A 26,375-nucleotide genomic window follows, 5' to 3' on the forward strand; every position below is an offset into this window, starting at 1 on the left:
TCTATACATGTACTTTAGATGAATAACACGACCTTCTACTTGGGGATCATTAAAACAAAACACACTCATAAACAGACAAACAACACATACCCCCCCACCTCCCCCCCCCTCCCCCCTCCCTGCATACCTATCCCCCCCTGGTATACCTATTCCCATATCCTCCCCCCTGCGTCCCTTAGGGCTTTACTCTAGGGCCACCAACGTGCGGTAGACTCCCTGGACTTAAACGACAATAACAAATTTTAATTTGTGGACATCTGAGTGCCCCCTGTCGCCCATTTATCCACCCAATTGGCGGCTTCCTTCGGTGTCTGGAAAAAATGGGTCTGACCATCATGAATCACTCTCAATTTCGCAGGAAACAGCATCGAGTACATTATTCCCCTCTCTCGCAGTCGTTTTTTTACATCAAAGAATTTTGCTCTGTTTTTTTGTACTTCTACAGCCAGGTCAGGAAATATAGATATCCTTGCACCTTCACAGTCTAGCGGTTCTGCCACCCTTGCCTGTCTAAGAATGGCATCCCGGTCCTGAAAGTTTAGCACCTTAATAATCATGGTACGGGATGGTGCACCTGGAGGAGGCGGCCTTGATGGAATTCTATGAGCTCTTTCTATCGCAAACAATTTAGATATTTTCTCTGCGCCGAACTTAGCCCGGCACCAATCTTCCATAAACTTTATGGGATCGGACCCCTCCACTTTTTCAGGGAACCCAATAAATCTCAAGTTGTTCCGTCTCAACCTTCCCTCCATGTCCGTCATTTTTGCCTTCATCTCCTTTACTTGGTCAATTACTGAATCCATTTTAACAATCAGGAGAGTATTACTGTCCTCGACATTAGAAATTCTGTTTTCTGCCTCCTTAATTCTCCCCTTCACCTCCTTTATCTCTTGTCTGGCCATGACTATTTCGGCACGTATTTCATCTACTTTCCCCATAAGTCGATCTTCACTGCCTTTAATAGCCTCCATTAGTTGTTGAAGGGAGATCTCTGGAGGAGAGTTTGGGGGGACATTACTTTTTGCTGGGGAGTTAACCGGTGTGGATGTGGGGGTATTAGTTCTTTGTGTCCTTGCAAAGCGCTCCAGCTTCGCTGCAGCTGCGGCGTTCCCTGTTTTCCCCATTGGGCCTTCCCAAACGACGGGGGTTTAATCGGAAATATATGGGAAGCTCACAGCTTGTTTTGGAGCTCTTTATGTGTGTTAATACTTTTGCAGGCCTCACTGCCTGTTAGGTAATCTGTGTCCAGCTATAAAGAGTTCACTATTTAGAAAACCAAGGAGCGCTCACAACAGTATGTTCACAATACACAGCAGGCTTATATACTTTTCAGCGTAGGTACTGTTTGCCAAAGGCGCATACAGTTTTTCCCACACCAGCACCCGCCAGCGGTCTCTGGCTTGTTGTTACTTCAACCCCTCCACACCACCCGGTACCTGACTCCGTTTTGGCTTGTTTGGCTGTTTGCCGCTGGACTGTCCCTCCGGAGGCTTGAAGGCTTCCAGCACGGCTTTTTGCTGCCGGGGATCACGTATCTAGCCACGCGGCACGTACTCTGTGTCACTGGCCGCCGCTTCACACTTTTCCGGCAACTCCGTCGGATCTCCGGCAGCCGCTGCCCCGACTGCTTTGCCGCCTTCTCCCTCCACTCCGGCTGCACGCTCTTTCTCGCCGCGCTGTCTGCGGTCACACAGGCGCTGCCCCGACTGCTTTGCCGCCTTCTCCCTCCACTCCGGCTGCACGCTCTCACTCGCCGCGCGGTCTGAGGTCACACCGGTGCAATTCCTCTCGACAGTTTGTTATAAAGACCAATATGTCTTCCCAGCGGGTCACAGGTACTCAGTCTTGCCGCGTCTAGGGCTTTTACTGGGCGGCAGGCATCAGCTTCATATGTATAGCAGGATGGAAGCCCAGGGAGTCACACACCACACTCCTCTACTCCCGCGCTGCCGTGGCCACGCCCCAGAATTCATCTTATATTTTAACGAGATAAAGAACAGCCGCACGTTGGTGCCCAAATATATTACTCATAGTTTGCTCTCTGTTTGACAGGCAATCCAATGATCTTATCAAGCTTCGCCAAGATTACGCCAGGCTGGTTAAAGAACTGAATGAGAAATCAAGCAGCTTGGCAGAGGAGGAACTGCAGAAAAAGAACCAGGAGCAGATGGCGGTTGGGCTAAAGGTGAAGAACATTCTGTACAAAGTTGTGGGCCGGTCTCTTGGAGAGAGGTATTAATCCCTGGTTGCTGTTCTAGGCTCAGATGCAAGAATCAGAGAGAAGATGGGAAGAAGTAGAAAAGTACCTAAGAAAACGGATGTCCGATCTGGAAATGACCCAGCAAGGTTGGTACTCCCATGCTCTGCTTCAGGTTTGGCTTTCTGTTTCCCTGTCACACGTTTTGGGGCATCTTTGATGGACACACATACTAAAATATCGCAGTGTTGATCTGTTTGTGTGCTCCATTGTCCTGCTTATGTCAAGCTTGTCCTGCGCTCTCCCCCCACCAGATGTACAGACAAAGCTGCATACCAAGGAGGCTGAAGTCCAGAGTCTGCACAGCAAACTCACAGACACCATCGTGACCAACCAGCAGCTGGAGCAGCGAATCATGCAGCTTATGGATGCTGGGCAGGACGGCAGCATACAGATGCAGGTGCAGGTACTGTGTCATTCTATTTGCTGCTGTTTGCACACGATCTGTGGGTACCTTGGGTGTGGATTATGTGTAGAACATGGAAAAGGTTGACGCATGAAAAGGCCGACGTGAGTTTTTCAAGTTTTTTTGGTGAAGTGTTGAGTCCTTATTAGGGATGGCCAGCGACACACACATGGGCCAATCAAAACCTTAGGGGTGGGGCTTTATGGGTGTTGGTGGTGGAGTTATCCTCTGCCCGCCCCCTTGGATAAGAAAAACAACAACTATTTGTTTATGCTTTGCCATCGGTTGAGTGAAACCATCTAGTTCTCCCCCATCGATGGCCAAACTATTCTACATTGGTCACAAACCATCGATGATTTTGAATCCTCAATGGTCGATGGGCATCCCTAGTCCTGGTAGATGTGTGGTTTGAATGAGCGCTATTTTGTGATCAATCTGAAAATCAATTTTATGTGGGTGCACCTAGTTTACCATTTACTACTGGGTATATGTGATTCTTCCTTTATGCTGTTCTCACACTGTCTTTATCGCGCCCTGCTGCTGCAGCGGAGGAGGGAGTAAATCTCCCGCAGTCCTTAGTCCCTGAGCTGGAATCGGTCCCTAAGGCATCTGTAAATGTGTACACTGTTTTGCTTAAATTACATTTAGCTCTGACTGCGGAGTTCACATAAATAAGTATATTCTATGTTTATCTCTTTTTCATTAAGTTTGTTTCATCTTTCAGTTTATTTTTTATATATTGCATTTACTTTTTCATGAGGCTATTTCGGTTGGATAGGGCCAGTACGCTGTACATTATTTAGGGTGTGCACGGTTTGTTTGATCACGCTAGTTTTGAATGATCGATCTATGACTGTCCGGACAGTTGGAATGCTGGCTGTTTCCAACAGCTTCAAACAGTATATAGACCAGTGATGGCTAAACTTTGTCCCTCCAGCTGTTGTTGAACTACACACCCCAGCATGCCCTGCATAAGTTTTAGCATGGCCAAACAGTAAAACTGATGCTGGGATGTGTAGTTCAACAACAGCTGGAGTGTCAAGGTTAGCCATCACTGATCTAGACAGTCGGTATGCATTGTACCAAGTGTCGTAAAATCCGCAAGTTGTCGGAAACTGCAACGACTTTGTCAATCCACGTCCGTTTCCGACCAAACTGATTCAACTTTTTAAAAAAAGTTTAATCTGACACCCTTCAATGCTGTGTTTAACGGCAGCACTGAATAAGGTGAGTGCTAATATTTCCCCTGTCGAGAAATATCGTCACAGGTGGAATACCCCCCATAGTGTGTATGCTCAGTATTGTTAACAAACTCCCCGTCTGAACATGCAGATCAATTTTGGCTTTGTAACCAATGACTCGCATGTTCAGTGGGGTCCCGGTGATGTCTCTGAACGATATTGTTAAAGATATCGTTCAGTGTGTATGCACAGTATCATCCACCTTCAGGACCACCGAAATCGTGACTTAATTATATCGGTGGTCCCACAGGTTGCCTAGTGTGTATGGGACTTAAGCATTGGATGAACTAGAGAGCGAGTTTATCATGCACAAGTCCATAAGCTCCTTGCTACCATATTATTATCTCTCTCTAATGCTGTGCACACACGGGGTAATATGATTGCTGGGGATAGATTGCTAGCAATATATCCCCAGCAATCATATTGCTCAGTGTCTCCTTTTCATCAGCGATGAAAAGGAGACACTGCTACGGGGCGGAGGGGGAGTGCAGATGCTGCTGCTGTCACTTTGATGGGAGGAGGGAGGGAGCAGCGGCACGGGGCTGAGGAGATCAACGCTGATGTCCCCGGCGCTGACCTCCCGGCACAGCGATCGCCGGGGAAAGCCGCTGGGCGCAGGAGCATGCTCCAGCGACCATTAGGCAGTGCACACGGGAGCGCGCAGATTTTTTTTTTTACATGAAATTGCACCCGTGTGTAAACACCTTAAGGCTTAGTACATCTCTCCCTATTTTGGAAACATGGGTCGGTTCGGCTGCTGAGAACAGTCATGGGTAAAGGGGGTATATATTGGGAACTCCGCATTCGGTCCTTATTCATAATCTCCAGTAGAGTCCAGTGGTCAGGGAACGGGATTACCAATGTGCAGCACAAGTTATTCTTGTTTTCTCTTCTTTTGTAAGGATCTGTTGAAGCAAAATGAAGCCCTAAATGTACAGATACAAAAATACCATTCCCAGATGCAAGCCCAGGTAACGAGACACCAATTAACTTAATTATCATAGAAACAGAGGTGGGTAGGTGATTAGAATTTAGTACTTTACCACTTAGGGGTATATTCAATTAGAATCGGATCCATTCCGACATGCATTTGTCAGAATGGATCCGACAAGCCCTATTCAATGATCGGCCAAATCCGACTGTCGTATTTGGCCATTCCTGTGTCTCCCCCTCCTGCTGCTGCGGTCAGCAGCTTCCTGTTTGTGAAATCACAGGGAGCTGCTGAAGGGGAGCCACACTTGCAGCCTGTGGACCAGGCAGCGCGGCCGGGAGAGAGGAGCCTGGCCTGGAGGATGGGACTGAGTGAGCACCAGTAGCGGGAGGACAGTGCCAGTTGAGCTTCTGCTCATCTCCTCAATCCAATTTTTTTTAAAAGATTGTTGGAAACGGGGCCCAAACCTGTCGGAGTTGTCCACGTTTCCGACAAAAGCACATTGATCTGTGGCTATTCCGCCAATCCACGTGGCTTCCAACAGGTCGGACCATTCTGACCTGTTGGAAAACCCCTTCCGACCTAAATCAGTTGGAAACTTCCATAGTTTCAACTATATTTGAATTAGGTTTATGAGGCAGGGAACTAGGGTTAGGCACTAGTAGGGAGGGTAAGGCAGTGGTGGTGGAGGGAGGGGATGGCATGGGGCCGGTACATATACTTACCTCACCACTGTCAGGATTCCCTCTGCCAAATCTCCATGGCTGGTCATCCGTAGGTATCCCCTAAATCCAGCGGAATGTCGCAGTAGTTGCCACTAAGCTCCTTTGTGATCACCAGCTGTTTACAGTTGTCCTTTCTAGCCTTTCTTCCTGAAAGTAGGATGTAGTGCTCCGTACCGCTGACAACACCTGTGTGCATTTTCTTTTCCAGTCTTCTGCCTCGGTGAGAGTGGATGAACTGCATAAAGCGTAAGTTTTAGTACAAGTGTTATTACCCATTGACAAACCATAGGAATGGTCACAGCCTGTTATTGCTCCAGACCCTGAATGATGGGATCCATGACTGATTTGAGAGACTTGTAAAGCACCAGTCTGCTTTCGTCATTTTTCAAACACAGCCTGAAACATGGCAGTTAGGGTTTGTACACACCTGGCTGATATAAGAATAATAGGTTTCCAGATGGATCAGAACGACCCATTGTGCATATTTGGCAGTGTGTTTGCCCTATTGGACGTTCCCGTGGGTCACATGCCATATCACATGATCAGATGGGCCGCACTGCAATGAAGTTCTGTAGGAGCCAGAGCTGCTTTATTGGTGCTGTTACTTGATAACGTGTCATACATCCGGCTGCTCTCAGAAGCAGGTTGCCCTAAGCCTCAGGGAGCGCCACAAGTGGAGACGTTCTGTATTACAAATGTAACCATCCTCCATGTGTTCTTAGGATGGCAGAGAAGAATAAGGAGATGAAACAGATGGAGGAATCTATGGCTTTGAAACATGCTAATTTCACAAACAGCGAAGAGGAGCTGAAGGTAGTGTAAGCATTAATGTTGTGTGCCGTGCTCTGTAGCAGTGATAGGCATGCTGGTTTGCTTCAGGGGCCACCTTTCAAAGACCTGAGCATTGCCAATTATCTACATAAGGCAGGCATGTCCAAACGATGGCCCTCCAGCTGTTGTGAAACTACACGTCCCATCATGCCTTGCCACAGTTTTTCTATTAGGGAATGCTAAAACTATGGCAAGGCTTGCTGGGATGTGGAGTTTCATAACGGATGGAGGGCGACAGGTTGGACATGCCTGCCATAAGGTAAGGCAACATACTTCTCAAAAAACATGGCGGGGCACATCACGGAACTGCAGTGTCCTTGTGATGCCTCTTGTCCCACCTTTGCAGTGTTCATGGTGGACAAAGTAGTCGGGGAAGGTCAGGTTGTATTCATATCAATAGCATTGACTCAAATCACTGCGGTGTCTTCCAACTTTTCTATTTCCTGCACATTTATTGCCTGGCTCCAGAATACCACACATGTGAATCTATACAGGGTTTTGTTTGGCAATGGAGAATGGCAGAAATATCACTTCTGGGTGAGGTGACCCAAGTATTTAGTTTCTAAAGATACTTTAAATTAAACATGTCCAAACTGTTGCCCTCCAGCTGCTGTGAAACTTCACATCCCAGCATGCCATAGTTTTAGCATTCCCTTACAGCAAAGCTGTGGCAAGGCATGATGGAACTTGTAGTTTCACCACAGCTGGAGGCCCACAGTTTGGACATGCCTGCTTTTAGACACTGTAACAGTTTATTTAAAGTAAATATTATCAATATATAGTAATATTCCAGTTGCAGGACTATCCCTATCATCAGTAAAGGAACTTGCAGAGTTCTGCTGGCCGACAGATCCAGGTTTTCCCTCATAATTCCCTTCTCACTCTCCAACGCCCTTATTGGTGTTGGTGGTTCCATTACAGTGTGAGGAATGTCCAAGTTCAGCATCCAATCAGAAGCAACAGCAGAGTGGATGAGCAATCTGCTACACATTCTCTTCAGTCAGTAGGACGATGCCCAGCAATTTGCTTCCCATCTTTAGTGAGCACAGTTTACCAAGGACAAAAATTGTGGATCATGAAGTACTGTGTTCAGTTCTGGAGTCCATATCACCAGAAGGATATAAATACATTAGAGAGTGTACAAAGAAGGGCAACTAAAATGGTGCATGGCCTACATCACAAAACGTACCAGGAAAGACTAAAATATCTTCACATGTATAGTTTGGAGCAGAGAATGAAAGGGGACATGATAGAAATATTCAAATATATCAAGGGTTTTAACATAGTTCAGGAGGGAAATTTTCTTCAAAGGAAGAGAAGTAATAGAACACGAGGACATGCACTGAAACTGGAGGGAGGTAGGTTCAGGGGAAATGTTAGAAATAATTACTTCACAGAAAGGGTAGTGGATAAGTGGAATAGCCTCCCATCAGAGGTGGTAGAGGCTAAGACAGTAGAACAATTTAAACATGCTTGGGATAGGCATATGAATATCCTTACAACGAAATAAGGATTAAAAAGGGCTGAGATTACCTGAAGGATAAAAAAGGGGCAGGTTAGATGGGCCAAATGGTTCTTATCTGCCGTCCCATTCTATGTTTCTATGTCTACAAAATATATATTTCATAACCAACCATATTGGAGGCATAGCTAATGTTATACATATGTAACACCAATTAATTACGTAATTAGATGTTTTGTAATTGAGAACAAGATGAATATATTAAACCATATTTCATAACTCAGTGATAGGAGCTTAGCATTACTATGTTACGATTGCTAAGGTATAGACGATGAGACAAAGGTTGGGAGCTCTGCGAGCAGTACATAAGCTTGAAGTATGTGCTGCTGTTATCATTCTGCCCTCTGATTGGTCCCACAGTCGCCCACTGCTGGGACCAATCAGAGGGCTAGAATGAGAACAGCAGCAGTGTGTTACCAATTTTGCAGGACGTGTGCAATGAGTGCCGTGGCCTAGTCATACGTCAACACCTCCAAACATACCAAATGTCCTGCCCTAAAAATACTCTTTATTCCACAAGCCACTTCCAGCAGTCGGCATGTCCTATATTGTAAGAATGTAGGATGCCAGTTAATTGAATAAAAAAAATTGTTTTAATTTGCAGGATTTAAGGAAACAGAACGAGTCGCTGAACATTCAGATTCAAAAATACATTTCACAAATACAATCCCAGGTAAGAAATGCAGCGCTAAAGTGGTAAAGTTGTCACTGCCTTATTGCAATCCTTCCCTGCAGACCGTAGCCTCAGTGTATGAGAAATATACATGTGTATTATAGTCCCACTAGTGAAAAGCCCATCAGAATGACGGCTTCTGCAATGTGCTTTCACTTTGAGCTGTGACAGTTTTTACTTCCACTTTAAAATGTGACAGTTTTTAGCCTACGAACTCTCCACCCCACCCCCAGTCCTTATCTGCTCCTACCTCCAATCCCTGTCTTCACAGCTCCCTCTCTCCATACCCAGCAAGTTTGAAACAGATCAGTGTCCCTGCAAAATTACTTTAACTTTCTGTTGTGATCTTTTAGCTCACAAAGAAGTACTTTGGTCTGTCATGTGGCCCTAGTGGTCAGTGACAGCAATTCACCTCATAGAGGTGAGGAGTAGTTACTTTTTTTTTTTTTTTTTTACTAAAAAGATTGTCACACATTTTGGAAGTAGCATCTCACCAAGCAATAAACAGATATTCAGTATTTGGCCTGAACAAAATCCCATAATTGGTACATCAGGACTTTTTGCTTAAACGTACAAAACATTTTTCAGTTTACTTTTTCCCCTTTTAAATGAACTATGAGATGTACTCTTAATGGCACTCTTATGTGTCGGGTGTTTGCCAATGTTTACACCATTCCTCTTTATCTTTCAGGCTTCGGCGTCGGTCCTTGTTGAAAAACTGCAGAAAACGTATGTTTATATTATCAGGAAATTTATAGCTGTTTGGAAATTAAATTATGTTTAGTGTCTCAGCTTCCTGCGCTTTACAGGGTCACGCGCTCCAGTAAACGTCACCTGCAGTAGTTCTACGCAGCTTTTTTGCACTCTCCAAACAGAGTAAAAATAATTGTTTTGCACATTCTTTGCTAATGACACAATTTCCTGTGTGCCAGGAACGATCCTCAGACATTTAAACAACGGCTGATTGCCGTTATCGTTTTTTTTCCACAATGGAAATTAACATCATTCTTACGTTATGTATTTATTGTATAGTGAGCGTGCTGATTGGTCAGTTTTAAAAGAAATGCTTCAACAGTGATGTTGGTTATGTAACATGTCAGTAACAGTGTAATTGCAATAGTATGGACTTGCCCAGATCTTTGCATGCAAATAGGGATTATTCAACTCAAGATTTGTGCAGAACGGTCTTTTAGATTCGGCATTAAAATGGTGACACCAGAACTCTGGTCCCAAAAATATCTTTATGTAGGCAGCCGCATTGAACAATTCACACTCCTAATCGTTTTTGTCTATTATAGACACCATGGCTTGTGGATTTATAATCACCGGCTGCTTTCCTACCTCTGATGAGAAGGCTTCTGACAGCCGGGTACTCTACAGCTAACGCAACTCTGCAGGCTGCTCCTACCTCTACTGATGAGGTGCTAGCGGCCCTCCCATTAGGAGATCTGCCCGCAACTGAATCTCACTAGCCACAGTGCCTAAAAGTTTGTTGCAATCACCTTTTTTATTGGTTTCATTTATGGCAGCAGCTACTGTGCTACGAATACTCACAATCCGTGCTGCCACGTCTCAGCGTTACCTTATGTTGGTCAGTGATTCTTCCAATAGTCACTTCTGGAAGAGTACAAACTTCAGAACACGTGACTATTAGTTAATGTACTAACCCGGTGGCAAAAGCTTGTTACCCATGGCAACCAAGCAGATAGTAGCTTCATTTAATCTTGTTGTAAATAGATCTGGTTGCTATGTGTTACCGCATGTATGTGTGGTGTTCACCTGAAAGTAGCCATACACTGCTCTGACTTTTTGGAGAAGTGTCTGACCATCCGATCAACCATGAGCCACATGAGACCTTTCCGGGTGGCAGGATCGCAATGCGTTCCCCGCCGCCGGGAGGGGGCCAATTCCGGAATCATGTCTGCAGCAGCGGGTATGCTGCAAATAAGTCCAGAGCTGCTTTTCAGGATAATGCATTATTATTGGGATGTGAGGGCTGTGTCAGTAACGGGGGGGTGTTCTCCCTGCAGCATCGCAGACAAGGACCAGGAGATAAAACAGGTGAAAGATGCAGTGTCACTTGAACATGCCCATTTTGCAAACTCCGAGGAGGAACTAAAGGTAAAACCCAACAGCAGGTTAATTATTATTATTATTATTATTATTTTTTTTAAATGTATTCCCTCTTCTAAAACAAGTAATTATTGTGACTGTGAAGTACATGCTTGTCTCCGCATACAGCCTTCCTCAGTGACTCTCCCCAACCCTTCACATTTCATGTCATCGTCAGCTGCGGAGGAAATTGTGTGGCACTCATTGTCCTACTATATAATGTACTAGCTACCTGCAGTCCTTAGCTGGTCACTAATGCCATTAGCGATCTACTCATTAATAATGCTGCTTTAGACCCGGGATTTGAAACTTTTCTTAAAACGGGTCAGAGCAAGTTAAACCCCTTTCACAATGCATGTTGTAAACAGTATATTACTGGTTAATTACCGTTTTCGTACCTTTCACATTGAACCCGCATCACCCATAAGCAGTTGTGGGCAGTGACTTTCATGCAGGGATCCAGCCTTTCACCTTCTATCACCCCCCCCCCCCCTTTAAACCCCTTTCACAATGCATGTTGTAAACAGTATATTACTGGTTAATTACCGTTTTCGTACCTTTCACATTGAACCCGCATCACCCATAAGCAGTTGTGGGCAGTGACTTTCATGCAGGGATCCAGCCTTTCACCTTCTATCACCCCCCCCCCCCCCCCCCCCCACGGAGGCAGCCAACCATCCCATCCATCCATCTCACCTGCCACTCTTGGACGAAGGTGGGCAAACCCCCCTCCCCTGGTACCTGGCCAGCACATGGATCTGGACAGTGGGGGGTCCATGCATCACTGGAGAGGCAGCGGGCTCCCTGCGGGGGATGGGAAGTCAGCGGCGGGGTCCCAGAGGTGGATGGGAACTAGTAGCTCCACAATCACCAAAATACCGGGTTATAGCTGCGGTATGAAAGGGGTATTAATTGCTGGCACCTAGTTGTATTGCTCCTAAGGCTAGACCTCACACTATCTAACCTCTGTATGGATCTAGATTGTCTGCATTTGGGGGTTGTCATTGCATTGCATCGGTTTAATTCTATTTAATTAAATTGCCGCTGTCAGGTATGTTCTATATTACTCCCATCCGTTCTACCAAAACAGGCATTAAAGTGTAACAATCTAAGAGGGTGATTCAATTATCCTCGTGCTAGCAGTGTCAGAGGTACCGTAACTGGCTGAAATGTGCCAAGTCGAGCAACGCAAGGACACCGCTTTGAGTTGACTTCCACCCCCATGAGTGTTGTAGGGGTCCTCAACTTGCTTTGAGATATGACCAAATAGATGGATAATCTTTGCGTAGAGATTATTTTATACAGTGCATAGCCATAGGCTTGAGAGTCATGTTTTCTTTTTCCCTGTAGACACTACAGAGAGAGAACGGTTTGTTGAAAGCTGAACTAGAGAAGTTTCAGGTGACACAGAATGAACAGGTGAGGTGGTACTATCAGAGGTGTAAGCTAAAATATAGGACAGGAAGTTGTCAGGTCCTTAATCTGTATGTATTGTTATTTCTTCCTGAGCAGAGGGGAAGAACTGTAGGCCTCTGTTCAGGACCATATTTACATTAATTGTAGGCCCTGCGCAAACCAACACACTGGCCCCCCCTGCACACTCGTTAACTGGAAAACAATAAGATTACATGCCCCGCCAGCGGTCCTGTGCCGTGTTTCCACTTCCGTACAGTGACTGGCTGTCAGCACTCAGCCATCCACCAATCAGAATGTTCAAAAAAAATCAAGCCTCTGTTGTGACAGCATGATTGTTGGTTTGTCCTTTCTCACATAAGATCTGCAGACTGGTCTCTACAGTTTGTACCCCAAATCTCCTAGGTCAAAAATAAAAAAACTATTCTGCACAAGGCTTTTTTTTTGGGGGGGGGGGGGGGGTCCAGCTGTGCTGGTGTACTCCAGGTTGTACGGTGTCTCTGTTCTGCTTGTATGAATTAGAGCAAGTCACTGAAAATGTTATATTTGTTAAGCAGTGTTATGGCTTCTGTTGCAGGCTGCTGCTGCTCTGGAACAGTTGCAGAAAAGGTAAGTCCCCTATTGGATGTAACGCGGTCTCATTTAATTGACATCGAAGCTCATTCATACACATTGCATAAGGAATATGGGGGGTATTTAATATCGTCCGTTATTTCTGCCGGGGGAAATAGCGGGAGCCGCGTATACCAATGCTGCCAAATTCGACAGCATTAAAGGCGGATTCTGACAAACAATCCGGGCTGTAAAACAAGTCGGATCTGTTTTGTCGGAAACAGACGCGCTTTGTCGAATTTACGCAGTTTTTAATCAATCCACGGCCGGCTTCACTGACACGCCCACTTTGCGACACTCGAGAGCCGGAACATTTTATTGTGGCTGTCGAGTTTCAGTCAAGCTGAGCGAAATCTGCCCGTGGTTCCGACAGTTGGAATCCCATATTGAATGTCCTCTACATGACTCCTGTATGCCAGGTTTATCAGTCTATAAGGAATGTTCTATTAGTGCAATGTGGGTGGTAACAGCGTTAGATTTTATATGTAGCAGAGTACAAGCCATTTTGTTCACCATTATATGACCATCTTCAACATCATGTCCCTTATTAACTGAAAAGTCAGGTATTTACTGAAATAAGTGCCCAATAAACCAAACTTATTACGCTAGAAATCACAGTTGTGAATTTAACGGGGGGGTCTCAGTTTGACCCAGATTTTATAAATGTACAAACCTAGAATCTCCCAGATGGTTTTCATAAAATGTACAGATCAGCTGTGTGCTAAGTTACAGCAACGCTCCGGGAGATATTTACATGGGTGAAGCTTTGCAGTTTGCTACAGAAGTGGTTATACGTTCTTGTGGGAAGGGTGTCCTCTACAGGCAGCTCTGAGTAGTGCGGCCTTTCTTAGAAACTGAATATCGGGGGAGTTAAATTAGCCACGTGGTTGAATTGCCGGCGCTGGAGGTATTCAATCAGCACAGAATACCCTGTGCAAGTCCCTGCAGATGGAATAAACCAGGTAAAGTCTTCGGGAATAAAGAACATTGATTCCGCCGTTTAGGAGAAGAGAGCAAGTACTAACCAATCAGCTCCTAACAGTCATTTTCCAAATACATCCTTTAAATAGAATGTTCACCTTTACCCGCCCGCTAGCAGCCATTGTACGCTACTAAGCGAGCCAACCTGCAATTTCCACATTCTATGCTGGAGAAATGCAATTTCTAGAGAGACCCCTGACTTCTTATGACTGTTCCTGTTGGCGGTCTCCACTGTGTCTAGCCGGCAGAGTACAGAAATGTTCTATAGACTTAACAAGAAAACAAAGTATCTCCTCCACTGAAATCTATCAAACCATTGTGTTTTATGTAAGCGTTGCTGCTGTTTAATGCTAAGTACCAGAATAAGTGGTTATATATATATATATATATATATATATATATATATATATATATATATATATATATATATATATATATATAATCTCAGGTAACAATGTTGGCCATTCATTTCTTTCTGGTAGAGGAATAGCTCTCAGCATCCTGATTAAGGTCTGTTTCGATCTTTCACAGAGGCCATTGCACTGAGGATAATAAGCTGTCATGTGCATTTAGTGAAATGTCATTGTGTATGAGTATTACATTGTCCGCGGCAATGTGACATTAATGAAGGAACAGACATCTGCTAGATGACATCCTCTCTTTTCAGTGTTGTGGAAAAAGATGAGCAGATCAGATCTCTGGAACGGAGACTGGAGGCTGAGCTGGCGAAGGTGACCAGTAACGACGAGGAACACAAAGTAAGGGACAGAGTGTGCTGGAGTCACATAATGTATGGTCATGCAAATGCAATACTCGTTCTCTCTCCATACTGCAAGCCTAAAATCCAGGGTAAAGAGGATGTCATTGTGGAGCTTCGGTAGAAAATGGACCTGGGGGAAAGTTTGGGTGGTGGTTTATGGACGTTAGTACATAGGATGAAACAATGGTCTTGTGCCATCTAAGGATTTGGCTGGATTCTGAGAATATTGTGTGTTACCATCATGGTTGTCTTTAGTTTATGGTTCATTTAGGGACGGCAGGCGTTATTGAGGTGCCTGTACTTATGTTGCTTCCATTTAGTAACCTGGTATAGGCATCTGCCTCTATTATCATGCGTTAACCTGGCAGATTGTGTAATACTGTGATGCTGTAGTGTAATGGTGCAGCGAGGTGAGAATTTCCGCACCCCGTACAGTAACCACAGGCATTTTCCCACACGTGTTAGTGGGTAAGCCTGGGGCTGCTCCGCTGTAGTCTCCGGGGATATGTGAGATGCTGATTGGTAAACTAGTCACTAGAATCTGGTGTAGATTTCTCTCACCTGCAGTAGGTTGTCCATAACTCAGGGGTGCAGTGTGTAAGTTTTGTGCAGTGCTGGTACCGGTTGTTAGGTCCGACAGTCAGTAGATCGACAGCTGTTGGTAGACATGGGCATGAAAAGATCGACCTGAATTTTTAATTATTTTTTTTTCTTTCTGAGCACTTTTCCATACTTTAAGATTCACGTAGACTACAGTAAAGAACTGTAAAGTATCCAAAGCATGTTCTCCATGCAAAGGTACGCGTTACCCGAATTGGGGTCCATGTCGACATAGGCACCCAAAAAATATGAAAAACTCATGTCGACTTCATATGTTGACCATTTCCTTAACAACATTTCCTGTGTCAACCTTTTGTCAATGTTAATCTAGTGCATGTGGACTTTTTTCACTGTCTATCCATTTGCGGTCGACCTAATGACTATCCAGCTAGACCCTGTTAATCTAGTAATCCCCACCCGTACGGTACTGTTGAAGCATCAGAGTTAAGATTTTTGGGGTAAATGTATGATGCTTGGAGAAGTGTTATCTATCCCCATACAAAATGTTCTGTGCAAGGTGATAATGCACCAGCCAATCAGCTCCAATATGTAAATTGACAGTTAGGATCTGATTGGCTGGTGCATTATCACCTTGCACAGAATGTTCTTTATGGGGATAGATCCCACTTCTCCAAGCTTCATACATTCACCCCTCAGTTTCGAAGTACTTATATTTGATATTTATAAGACACGGTAGTAGACAAAGAGGAGAGTTGGGCGATTGTTTTTCAGATAGGTGTCTCGGTCCATTCTCCTATTTGGGAATCTTAGAAGTGAATGCTAGAGAACCCGCTTTAGTCTCATCGTCTTATTTTGTATCAGTCCCTACAGAACCTGAACAGTGAGTTACAGCAGCAGGTTCACAAGTTTCAGGAACATTTTCTGGATCAGGTGAGATCATTTCCTCCTTTGTTATATCCTTGAGTTTTGAGGGTATCTGGAACATTTGCCAACTGCCTTTTTATTCCTTTAGGCAAATAAAGATACGCTTGGACAGATGGAGAAGAGGTAACTGTAATGCCTGAGTGACTGTTCTATCCTGTGTGATTATAGGCATTGATGAGATCTGGGTCTGGATGAAAATCATGCAGCAGTGTGTCGGATAAGCTGGTGGTTGTGATTTGTGTTCTATGAGGGGTATTCAATTCAATCAGGGATTCCGACTGGCGGAATACCGGGCTGTTTTTGTTTCTTCCGACTGAAACGCGACAGCTGGAATTCAATTCCCTGAGTGTCGGAAAGTCTGCAAAATCGGCTGTGGATTGTCAAAAAACGGACGTGAATATGACAATCCATATCCATTTCCGACCAAACACATCTGACTTTTTTTTTTTTTTGAAAGTCAGACCGGTTTTGTGGGAAACTGCCTTCAATGCTGCATTGAATAGGCGAGTGCCGCTATTTATGCTGGGATTGAATACCCCCTGTGACTTCAGTCTATGGAAATGTTAAGGATGTAACCACTTGCCTTCTTTTTTGGTTTTGCCGTAATGAACGTTCTATGCTGATGTGGTTATGTGTGGTGGAAATGCTTGTTGTGAGTAAAGGGGAATGTTTTTTCCTTTTGTAGCATGCAAGAGAAAGATGAAAAGATCAAAACGGTTGAGGAGTTGTTGGAGACCGGACTCATAGAAGTTGCAAACAAAGAAGAAGAGTTGAGGGTAAGTTGCTTTCCTTATCCCTAGAGCGATTGCCACAGGTCTCCGTTCTCTAATTGGTACATTGGGTACGGCTGACTGTCATTAAACTAGTCTGTAATAGTTAAGAAAACTGTCAGTGGTTCTGCTTGCTAAGAAACCTATATGTGTTTCTCATTTGGGGTTGCATGTTACAATATATATTAAGGGTAATTTAAAATTAATTTGGCCATTAAGGTCCAAATTACAGATTCAGTATTTTCGGGTTGGTCTAAAGAGAAATACCATGATCTGGCAACAACATTCCAGAATTCCTTTTGCAGCATATAATTGTATAGGCTTCTTCTATGTGAGCTCATCTTAGTGATGTCTTTTCCAGACGCTAAGGAATGAAAATGCAAATTTGAGAATGGACGTGCAGAATCTTAAGGCCCATCACAAGGACCAGGTAATGGGTGACATAATGTTAAATTGAAACGTTTAAAGTGACTGTTGCCTGAGAAGGTTTACTGGCCTAATTGCAACCAGCACATGGGGATGCTGTGTATTACAGTATGCGGATTCAGATGTATGTTATATCTATGTTCCAGCAGGAAGCAAACTCAAGATACTTTTTCTTCCTAGTTTTTTTTTCTTTGTCGTGGTTTTGGTCCTTACTAGACCTAGCTTGACATCTATTCACATAATACCATTATCCTGATGATAATGCACATTATGCCATACTACAAACTACTGCAATGTGAGATATGCAGTAAGCAAAAATAAACCTGATTAGGGAAGAGAATTAAAACAATGGTAGCTGTACTGCATTGTGAGTGTGGCAACCAGACTTAACAGACCACTATATACCACTATGTATATAGAAACTATACTGTTAAAAAAAAATAATATATATATATATATATATATATATATATATATATATATAATGTCTCTGGTCGGTCCGGCACTCCTGCTGGGTCAGGTACAGCTGCTCCGGTGCCCCCTGCAGGATAGGTCAATACAGTGGTGGGTAGGCAGTGGCACTGATGAGTCTTACGATGATAAAGAAAAAGTTTTTTATTGCTAAAACGCTGACATCTCAATATCCCCTTTTTCTTCATCATCGTAAGACTCCTGAGTGCCACTGCCTACCCACCACTGTGTGTATATATATATGTATGTATACATACATACATACATACATACATACATACATACATTTATCACGTATGGGTTGGATGGAGATTAAGTACCAATCACCAGGTCCTCACTGTCATTTTTCAAATACAACCTTTAGGAGCTTAAAGACTGGTACCTTTACCTCTCCATCCAATGCTTAGAAAATACCAAATTTAATATTTACATTTGACAAACACAGGGAAATGTCACATATATGATTATAGTCCCTTTTAAGAGTAAACTTAACATTATCCCTTTTTTTTCCCGTCAGAAATGTTCTCCACAAAGAGGACAAACATGGTCCTTTGAATACAGTGGTTAAATCAAATGGATTTAACCAATTCGTTTTTTGTCTGCTTTCCAATGATTTGGAGAAAATGGTCAATTGTGATTTGCGCTCATACATGACCAGATTTTTACTCCATCCAGAAAGATTGGACAGATAATCTTATTCTCCGTACACATATCGGCACTTTGTCCACTAGAATAGGTTGAATTTTCATTTGATCTATTCAATCTATCTGACGGTCAGAAAACATGTGACCTCTTTTTTGAAACAGTCATTTACTGTATTTATTTATTTTTAGGTAGCCCTTACGTCTGTGGTGGAGGACCTAAAACATGTGTAAGTTGCTCCTGATGCCAGGTCATGCTGTCTTTAATGGTTCCTGTACAATGTTCGTTGCGGCAAAGGCCATAGATTTGCCGCAGTTAGATTTATAATGCGTTTTCCAGGTTTCTGAAAGGTTCCGGTTTAGACGGGAATATTGATCCTTATTTATATGGTATAAGTGATCACAGATTTATATGTCCAAACATCAGCGTCTCACCCAGGTTTTCATTATTTTATATTTAAAGGTTTTCATTCTTTCACATTTAAGCAGGGATGGGGAATCTTCGGCCTTCCAGCTGTTGTTGAACTACACATCCCAGCATGCCGTGCAACAGTTTTAGTATGGCCAAATAGCAAAAAAGTAATGAAATAATGAACCTATATTGAAAGTCGTCATTTAAAACCCTGACTTGCATCATTTTCTTATAATATAAATATTTTGGTGCACCCCTAAGTGAAGATCAGCTCGTTGGATTTAATTAGTGTTACAAAAATTCTGATGAGTTAGACAATTTAAGACCTAATACAGTGATTGAAAATCCTGATCTGATTGGCTCACTGCGAGTGAGAGGACTGTTAGGCAATTGGGTGATGTTGGAAGATGATTGCTCACATGGTCAGTCGCTGTCCTCTTCCCTCCCGTGTTTTTTCGGCCAATCGAATCAATATCTAGATGAATGGTGCAGACCGATGAGGGACAATAGTCTTTTTGGCGTGACGCACACCATGGTTTACAGCTAATTAGAGTCTAGTATAGTAATGTGTAGGCCACATGACAAGTTGGCCAAGAAAAGGCAACTTATATCACCATCACACTTAACCCTGCTCCACCCTGTATCTCACCTGAATACTCAACACCGGCAGTATTTTAGGCATGACCCGGTTCTGCCTTTCACTTGGCAGCTGATTGGGATATAACCCAGGTCAGATCCATGCAAGCCCCGTGCCAACCTTTTCACATTGAGCCAAGCACCCAGGTCACAATAACCCTCTGTGTAAAAGAGTAATGAAACCCCCCCCCCCCCATATTTTTTTTTTAAATGTTCTTTTAACTATTGATTTGTAATGGTATTAATACATATTCTGTTTTTAGTATCCATGAGAAGGATGGCCAAATAAGGTCTGTGGAAGATCTGCTTCACGCTGAGCAGCTCCGGGCCAACAATGAGGAAAAGACCGTACAGGTATTATGTTCTCTGAAGGTGCCAGATTATTATAGTAGAATAATAATATACATTTTTTTTTATTCATTTTTATATTTTTCAATTATTAAAATACATTTTGGATACACATCTTCGGTGGGAATAATTAGATTTCAGTTTGAACCACACCCCACCCAAATCTATATCTGTCTCCACCACCTGCAGTGCAACATGATTTTGCCCATTTTCATGCTTTTTTGCTTTGCTGGCAAAGCTGAATGAAGCCCCGTGTTTCTGTGGTCAACAGTGGGACCCATAGCTGCTCCACTGAAATATATTAGCCAATTTGCCCTTCACGAGCCTTGAATTCATTCTAATAAGTGCAATGGATTCATAACCAGCAAATCATGTAATTTCACTGCATGTTGTGTGACCCGTAAAGGCCCATGCATCCTGTAAGTAAAATAGCGTTCATTCATTCATGTTATGTATGCCATTGTGTTGTGGTCTTGTCTCCCATCTGTCTCATTCTTGTTGTTGTCAAGGCGTTGACTAAAGAAATTGAAGCGCTAAAGGAAGCGTTAGGAAATAGCCAGCTTGAAAAGGCTGAACAGGTAACACATTTGTTATGTCACTGAAATAACGTAATGCAGTTTACAAGACCAATGTTTGATAGACTGGACTGATGACTGTTTTCTTTCTGTCCAATCAGCAAAGGGCAGTCATACTGTTTGTACGCCAGTAATGTTAGAATTGTATGCAGTCTGTTTTGGGCCCCTACAGCTGCTTCTATAAAATCATTATTTCCAAATAGTAAACTTAGCCTGAAACATTAAGTTTCGTTTTTTTGTTCAAGTGAGGGAGGAGAGGTAGAGAGTTCCATAGAGTTGGAGCAGCAAAGTTGAAAGCTCGACCCCCAGATGAATTCAGGGAGATTCTGGGTACTGTTAGTAGTCCTTCTTCAGTGGATCGTAGTAGGACAGTAAGGGATCAGCAGCTGTTGCAGGTACCTTGGACCCTGGTCATGTAGGGCCTTGAAAGTGAGTAAGCCAATCTTGAAAACGATTCGCCATTTTACAGGTAGCCAGTGAAGGGCGTAGAGAATGGGAGTTATGTGGCAGGAGCGGGGCTGGTTAGTTAATAGACTTGTGGGCTGCATTTTGTACCAGCTGCAAGCGGTGCAATTCTTTTGCTGGGAGACCCAGGTAGAGAGCATTGCAGTAGTCTATGCGTGATGATATAAATGCATGTATTACTTTAGGCAGGTCTTCTGAGGGAATTAAGTGCATGATTCTGGCTATATTCCTTAGATGATACAATGAGGATTTGATTGTGGCTGACACCTGATGTTTAAGTGTCAGGCCACTATCCAGGACAACACCAAGATTCCGCACATGATCAGAGTTTTTTAGTGCTGTTCCCCCCCCAGACCTGTCAGTTGCCTATGCTGCCGTCTTGTCCTGTGATTTATAATTGGGGCGGTAAAAAATAGCATTTTGTAAAATCCCCAACTTGCCGATCCTGGTCCCCTGACAGAGGCTTAAGGAGAATGGGGAATTGCCAGGATTCTCCCCTGATTATATGGGCACCTTAAGAATTCTGGGTTTAGTTCGAATAGTATATTCTCTGTATAGGTGGGTGAGAGCAGTGTAGTCTGTGATCAACCGTGTTACCCTAGTAATGCCTATAGTTCCTTATAAATATAGTATATTTGTGTGGATGTATTAAAAGCCATTTCATGAGCACCATGGGTTTTTAAAGAGCTGTTGGTTGTTTCAAAGTTCTTTCCTGTAAAAGAAATGAGGGGCCTGATTCAGCGCGGTTTGCGAACAGGTCAGCCCTGCCGAATTTATTTTATTATTATTTATTAACAGTTTCTTATATAGCGCAGCATATTCCGTTGTGCTTTACAATGGATACTACAAACTGGGTATTTACAGACAGTCAACGGTATGAGGGCCCTGCTCGCAACCTTACAATCTATAGAATGCCCGCCTTCCCCTCCCGCTGCCCGCATCCCTTCTCTAGCATGCGGGGGGGGGGGGGGGGACGTGTACAAAAACGCACCTCCTCGCATGCGTCCAAAGGAGAGAGGATTTATTTGACGGTCACCGACCATCTAATGGTTGTTCTCCCCTTTGGAAAAATAAGTCAGATGGCCGAAAAGGGGGCAGGCGCTGACCTAATGGAACGCCAGCCCCCCGGTCCCTGGCAGACATTGACCCACCTGCATTTCCAGGGGAACGGCCAGCGGTTTTATGGGAATGCCCATGAACCGTTGGGTGTTCCTCTGCTTGCCCCCCTCTGCAGCAAACTGCACGGCGAGTGTGGAACATGCCACTTCCGTCTGCTCCAGCGGTTTGCGGATGCAGGATCGGCGCCTACGTTCCATAGCACATACAAGTGTAATGTAATATTTACAGCTTATATCCCTGTGTCACATTTGTTAGATCTTGTAACTGATTTGCTCTCCGCTTTACATTGGTGTATCTTCTGCAGGTCTCCAGCATTGCACACGTTCAGGAGCTGCAGAACCAGTACGTATACATCAGTGGCTTTGTCTTCTATGTAACCTGGTGTAGCATAGGGCAATCATAGTAGTTCTAGACGAAGAGGTGCACCATCGGAGACATTGCATCTGTAAATATATCAACTCAAATGCGACAGCTTAATGAGGCCATTAGTGTTCTCTAAGCAAATATCGCACTCTGCACTTCATGACGCTTGGTTAATGCATCCCCATTATCTGTTTTTAAGTGTTACTGTAATATTTTGCATCTGATCTTCTTCCTAGAAATTAATGTTGCTGCTATAAATCCGGTTTATAAACACTTTAAAACTTTGTTGCAAAGCACAGAGTATGTAAGCTCTACATTGATGCTTCGGTACTTGTTTCCTAGCACGGCCACAATCTTGTGGATCGTGTACCTTTTAAGTTAAGGTACACGATCCACACGATGGACCCGATTTCCTTTGAAATCAGGTCCATTTTGCCGGCAAAGGTGCAATATCGGGGGCATCGCGTCGGTCAGGACCATTAACATTGGTCCCGACGCGACCGACGCGATGCCCCCGATTTCCCCATAGGCTTCAATGTTAAAATATTTTTTAACATTGAAATCGTGAGGTTCGCGTCGGTCTTGTGCCATTATAATGGCACAAGATGAGATGGACTTGATTAAATCCATCTCACCTTTAAAAAAAATGTGAAAAATGTGAAATGGGCCAATATGACCCATTTCACATTATAGATGTCCCCGTTGTCACCCCACGATAGACGCCAATCCGAAGCGTGGCGAGCGCAGCGAGCCCGCGAGGGGCGGCGGTGCGCGTCCTCCGACCTTTTCATTCCCCTACTATCCATGTCGGCGTGGAGTTGAGAATAGAATAGTGTGGCGAACGCAGCGAGCCACCGAGCCCGAAGCGTAGCGAGCCCCGCGAGGGGACGCGTATAACTTCACAGGTATACGCGTCCCCACGCGGGGCTTGCTGCGCTCGCCACGCTTCGGGCTCGGTGGCTCGCTGCGCTCGCCACACTATTCTATTCTCACTCCACGCCCTAGTGGATAGTAGGGGAATGAAAAGGTCGGAGGACGCGCACCGCCGCCCCTCGCGGGCTCGCTGCGCTCGCCACGCTTCGGGTTGGCGTCTATCGTGGGGTGGGGTTTACGTCGTTAAATTTGGGGGTGTAGGGAATATTTTACATTGAATCCAATGTAAAATCGGGTCCCAGGGACCCGATTTACATTTCATTCAATTAAAAAATCGGGTCGGTCGCGTCGATCGCATCGCATGCGACCAAATCGCATGCGATGCGATCGACCCTATTTTTCCGACACGACCACCCCGATGTAAATTGGTGTGGCCGTGCTAGGAAACAAGTACCGATGCTTCTGTTCCGGACTTGTTCTTCTAGTATCATACATCTAGTCTCAACACGCCACGTGGCCTTAGATCCCTGGTGTTTTGGAGCGGAGTAGAGTAACCTCTTTTTCGCTCAAATGATGTTCTTAATAGTGTCATGCAGTGAACTGCATAATAAGACTGCACTGATTGTTATTTGGCACTTGTATATTTGTGCGACTGAGTCTGTACAAAGCCTACTAGATCATGGCGGGAGAAACGCGTCTTACACAGTTTCAATATGTGCACAATATGATCGGGTGGAATTAATAGAGGCCCATGTCTGCTCGGCTAGTGGCGTAGGAATCCATTGGTTACAGATCATGTGACATGCATCTTAATTACTTTCAGCTGTGCAGCGAAGAATTGCAGTTGCAAACCAGCGCTCTACTAGCAGTGGTGGAAGTCCTTAATGTTACACTATCCCGTCATCTAGCCTAGATGTATAAACATTCTTCTTTGTGTAGGTTGAAGGGCCGGGAGGAGAACTTGAAGGTGACCGAAGAACGATTTAATGAACGCGAGAAAGTGATTCTAGAAAAAGAAAGACAAGTTGAGGTGACTTGCTAATCTTCCTCTGTCATTAAGCTTGTTTTATCCGTATCGGTTTAGCTTTTAGTAATTGTACATATGTGTTCTTGCTTTGTAAGGGTCTACTGAAAGAAAGTGAACAGCTGAAACTCCATATTAAAGAAGTCCAGAAGAAGCTATCACAGGTGCACTATATTGCTGGTTAACTACAGGGGTGCCTGGGAGGTCTATATATAACGCTTGTGGCCCCTTCCGGTCCGCTTCATTGTAATATGTTCTTTTTCTGGGTAATCGTTTTGTTTCCTAAATAATCCTGAGAGCGTCATTTTTATATTTTTCTCCCATAGCAAGACTCAACGTCAGCAGGAGTGCAGGATCTTCAGAGGATGTAAGTTCTCTTCTGTGTGTGAATTACATTGCCGCTAATATGGTCCTTCCCCCTCGCCACGGCCTGCTTCATCCACTCCTATTCCACTAAGAACCACAAGGGGAGCAGGAGAGCCGATCAAAAGCTACCCACGCTTTCCCTCTGCAACAGTTGTAACATTGTGGACTTACATTTTCTGCCACTTTGGTTGTAATTGAGCTTTAGACATTTTTTTCTTATTTAAATTACATTTAACACATGTTTTTTTTTTTTTTTATTAGATATTTAACTAAAGGAAAGAAAGCCCCTATGTGATGTTTTGCACCCCCCAAGTCCTTAGGTCCTCCATTAGGACCCCTAGCAGTAATCAAGACCCAGCGCAATACCCTAAACCGCCCTCCCTCGTGATGACAGATCTCCAGTGGCCCCACCCACCAGGTTCCGTGGGCCCCACCTACTATGTTAAAAACCCACCACTATGGCATATAATCTGGTTTCTATGCCCCATTTCTCCAGTTTAGTGGTTCCCATATGCGGCTCTCAAGGAACCCCAATAGTGCAGGTTTTAAGGATCTCCGTGTGGGAAGTGGTCATCTATTAGAATGAACTTAGGTCTACAGTCATTAGGTCGACCCCACTAGGTCGACTGGCAGGAAGGTCGACCTGACTTAAGGTCGACATGGGCCAAGGTCGACATGACTTAAGGTCGAATTTGCATAAAGGTCGACATGAGGAAGGTCGACTGGTCATAAGGTCGACATGGGGTTTTTCGCTGTTTTTTGAGCCGACATGTGCCGACAGGCGGTATTTCATGCCCTACCATCCACTAGGGCGTGGAGGAGGTTATTAAAGCTGTGGCGAGCGAAGCGAGCCACCGTGCCCGAAGCATTGCGAGCGAAGTGAGTGATGCGAGGGTCCGATTCTCATTGCCAACTGTGTCCATGTCGACTGTGTCGACATTCGGATAAAAAACAGTGAAAAACCCATGTCGACCTTCCTCATGTCGACCTTTATGCAAATTCGACCTTAAGTCATGTCGACCTTGGCCCATGTCGACCTTAAATCAGGTCGATCTTCCTGCCAGTCGAGCTAGTGGGGTCGACCTAATGCCTGTAGACCTAAGTTCATTCTGACATGTACCGATTCCCTCCGTGTTTGGGCACAGTTCATTTGAATTAGTCCCCCAGTTGGTTTGATCTTACCATCTGTGCACAAGCAGCGATATCCTGGACTGTTGTGGTGCCTTGGAGACCACGTTTGGAACCACTTCCCTAGAGGCAATAAACCTATTTGTAGAGCATCACCCAAGGAAGTGTTGCTTTGCAGGAATGGCGGACATGATACGGACTTGATAGCTGTACATTTACCACAATTGTTTCAAACACAAACTATTGTATATGAAATATAAAGGATCCAAGAGCTGGATGTTCATGTACCTGTGCTTTATTACTGAGGCAGAGCTGTAGTCGCTGGAGCGGTTATACTCCTTGGAATTGATAAGTAAACGCCACTTTCCTTTAATCCTTGCTGTGTAGAGTAGAGCAGCAGGAAGAGAAGATAAGGAGAATGGAGGCTGCACTACAGGAGCGAGAGTCGAACGTGGCGGACACAACTCAGGAACTAACGGTAACCTGGGCCATCTGCAGCAGCAGGCGAGGGTGACGCCATAGTGCCAGGGGTAACGCTGACTTATTATTTGGGTATTTAATAGGGTTTGAAAAAAGAAAATGAAATTTTGAAAATTCAGGCCTGTGAACTACAAAGAAAACACGATCAACAGCTAAAACAGGTATGACGGATATTCTAGCACGGTTGTCTGTAGATATTGGCCAACGAGACCTAGGTAGGAACTAGGCATGTCCAAAGAAGGATAATGTGCCTGTAACACACCTCCATTATTTCTCCTGTGCTGTTCCCCATTTGTGGATCTCTGATCAGAGACTTCCGAATCTTC

The 26,375-nt window shown here is 44.3% G+C and overlaps 1 protein-coding gene across 9 annotated transcripts in view; it reads left to right on the forward strand.

Moving 5' to 3' along the window:
• KTN1 (kinectin 1) overlaps positions 1 to 26,375 on the forward strand; it is a 113,777-nt gene that overhangs the window by 59,474 nt on the left and 27,928 nt on the right. For 6 of the 9 annotated variants that reach the window (XM_083166260.1, XM_083166263.1, XM_083166261.1 and 3 more), the window contains exons 9-33: positions 2,056 to 2,188; positions 2,262 to 2,349; positions 2,515 to 2,666; positions 4,810 to 4,878; positions 5,772 to 5,809; positions 6,286 to 6,376; positions 8,521 to 8,589; positions 9,281 to 9,318; positions 10,620 to 10,710; positions 12,052 to 12,120; positions 12,692 to 12,723; positions 14,375 to 14,465; positions 15,890 to 15,958; positions 16,041 to 16,075; positions 16,638 to 16,728; positions 17,084 to 17,152; positions 18,453 to 18,490; positions 19,572 to 19,662; positions 20,166 to 20,234; positions 22,120 to 22,157; positions 23,991 to 24,081; positions 24,174 to 24,239; positions 24,402 to 24,442; positions 25,957 to 26,047; positions 26,133 to 26,210. In XM_083166260.1, the coding sequence (XP_083022386.1) occupies positions 2,056 to 2,188; positions 2,262 to 2,349; positions 2,515 to 2,666; positions 4,810 to 4,878; positions 5,772 to 5,809; positions 6,286 to 6,376; positions 8,521 to 8,589; positions 9,281 to 9,318; positions 10,620 to 10,710; positions 12,052 to 12,120; positions 12,692 to 12,723; positions 14,375 to 14,465; positions 15,890 to 15,958; positions 16,041 to 16,075; positions 16,638 to 16,728; positions 17,084 to 17,152; positions 18,453 to 18,490; positions 19,572 to 19,662; positions 20,166 to 20,234; positions 22,120 to 22,157; positions 23,991 to 24,081; positions 24,174 to 24,239; positions 24,402 to 24,442; positions 25,957 to 26,047; positions 26,133 to 26,210 (1,828 nt within the window). The remainder of the gene's footprint in view (positions 1 to 2,055; positions 2,189 to 2,261; positions 2,350 to 2,514; positions 2,667 to 4,809; positions 4,879 to 5,771; positions 5,810 to 6,285; positions 6,377 to 8,520; positions 8,590 to 9,280; positions 9,319 to 10,619; positions 10,711 to 12,051; positions 12,121 to 12,691; positions 12,724 to 14,374; positions 14,466 to 15,889; positions 15,959 to 16,040; positions 16,076 to 16,637; positions 16,729 to 17,083; positions 17,153 to 18,452; positions 18,491 to 19,571; positions 19,663 to 20,165; positions 20,235 to 22,119; positions 22,158 to 23,990; positions 24,082 to 24,173; positions 24,240 to 24,401; positions 24,443 to 25,956; positions 26,048 to 26,132; positions 26,211 to 26,375) is intronic. The other 3 variants (XM_083166262.1, XM_083166267.1, XM_083166268.1) reach the window with 1 other exon arrangement.

Source organism: Crinia signifera, chromosome 12, assembly GCF_055691185.1.
Source record: "Crinia signifera chromosome 12, ASM5569118v1, whole genome shotgun sequence".
Classification (NCBI taxonomy): Eukaryota; Metazoa; Chordata; class Amphibia; order Anura; family Myobatrachidae; genus Crinia; species Crinia signifera.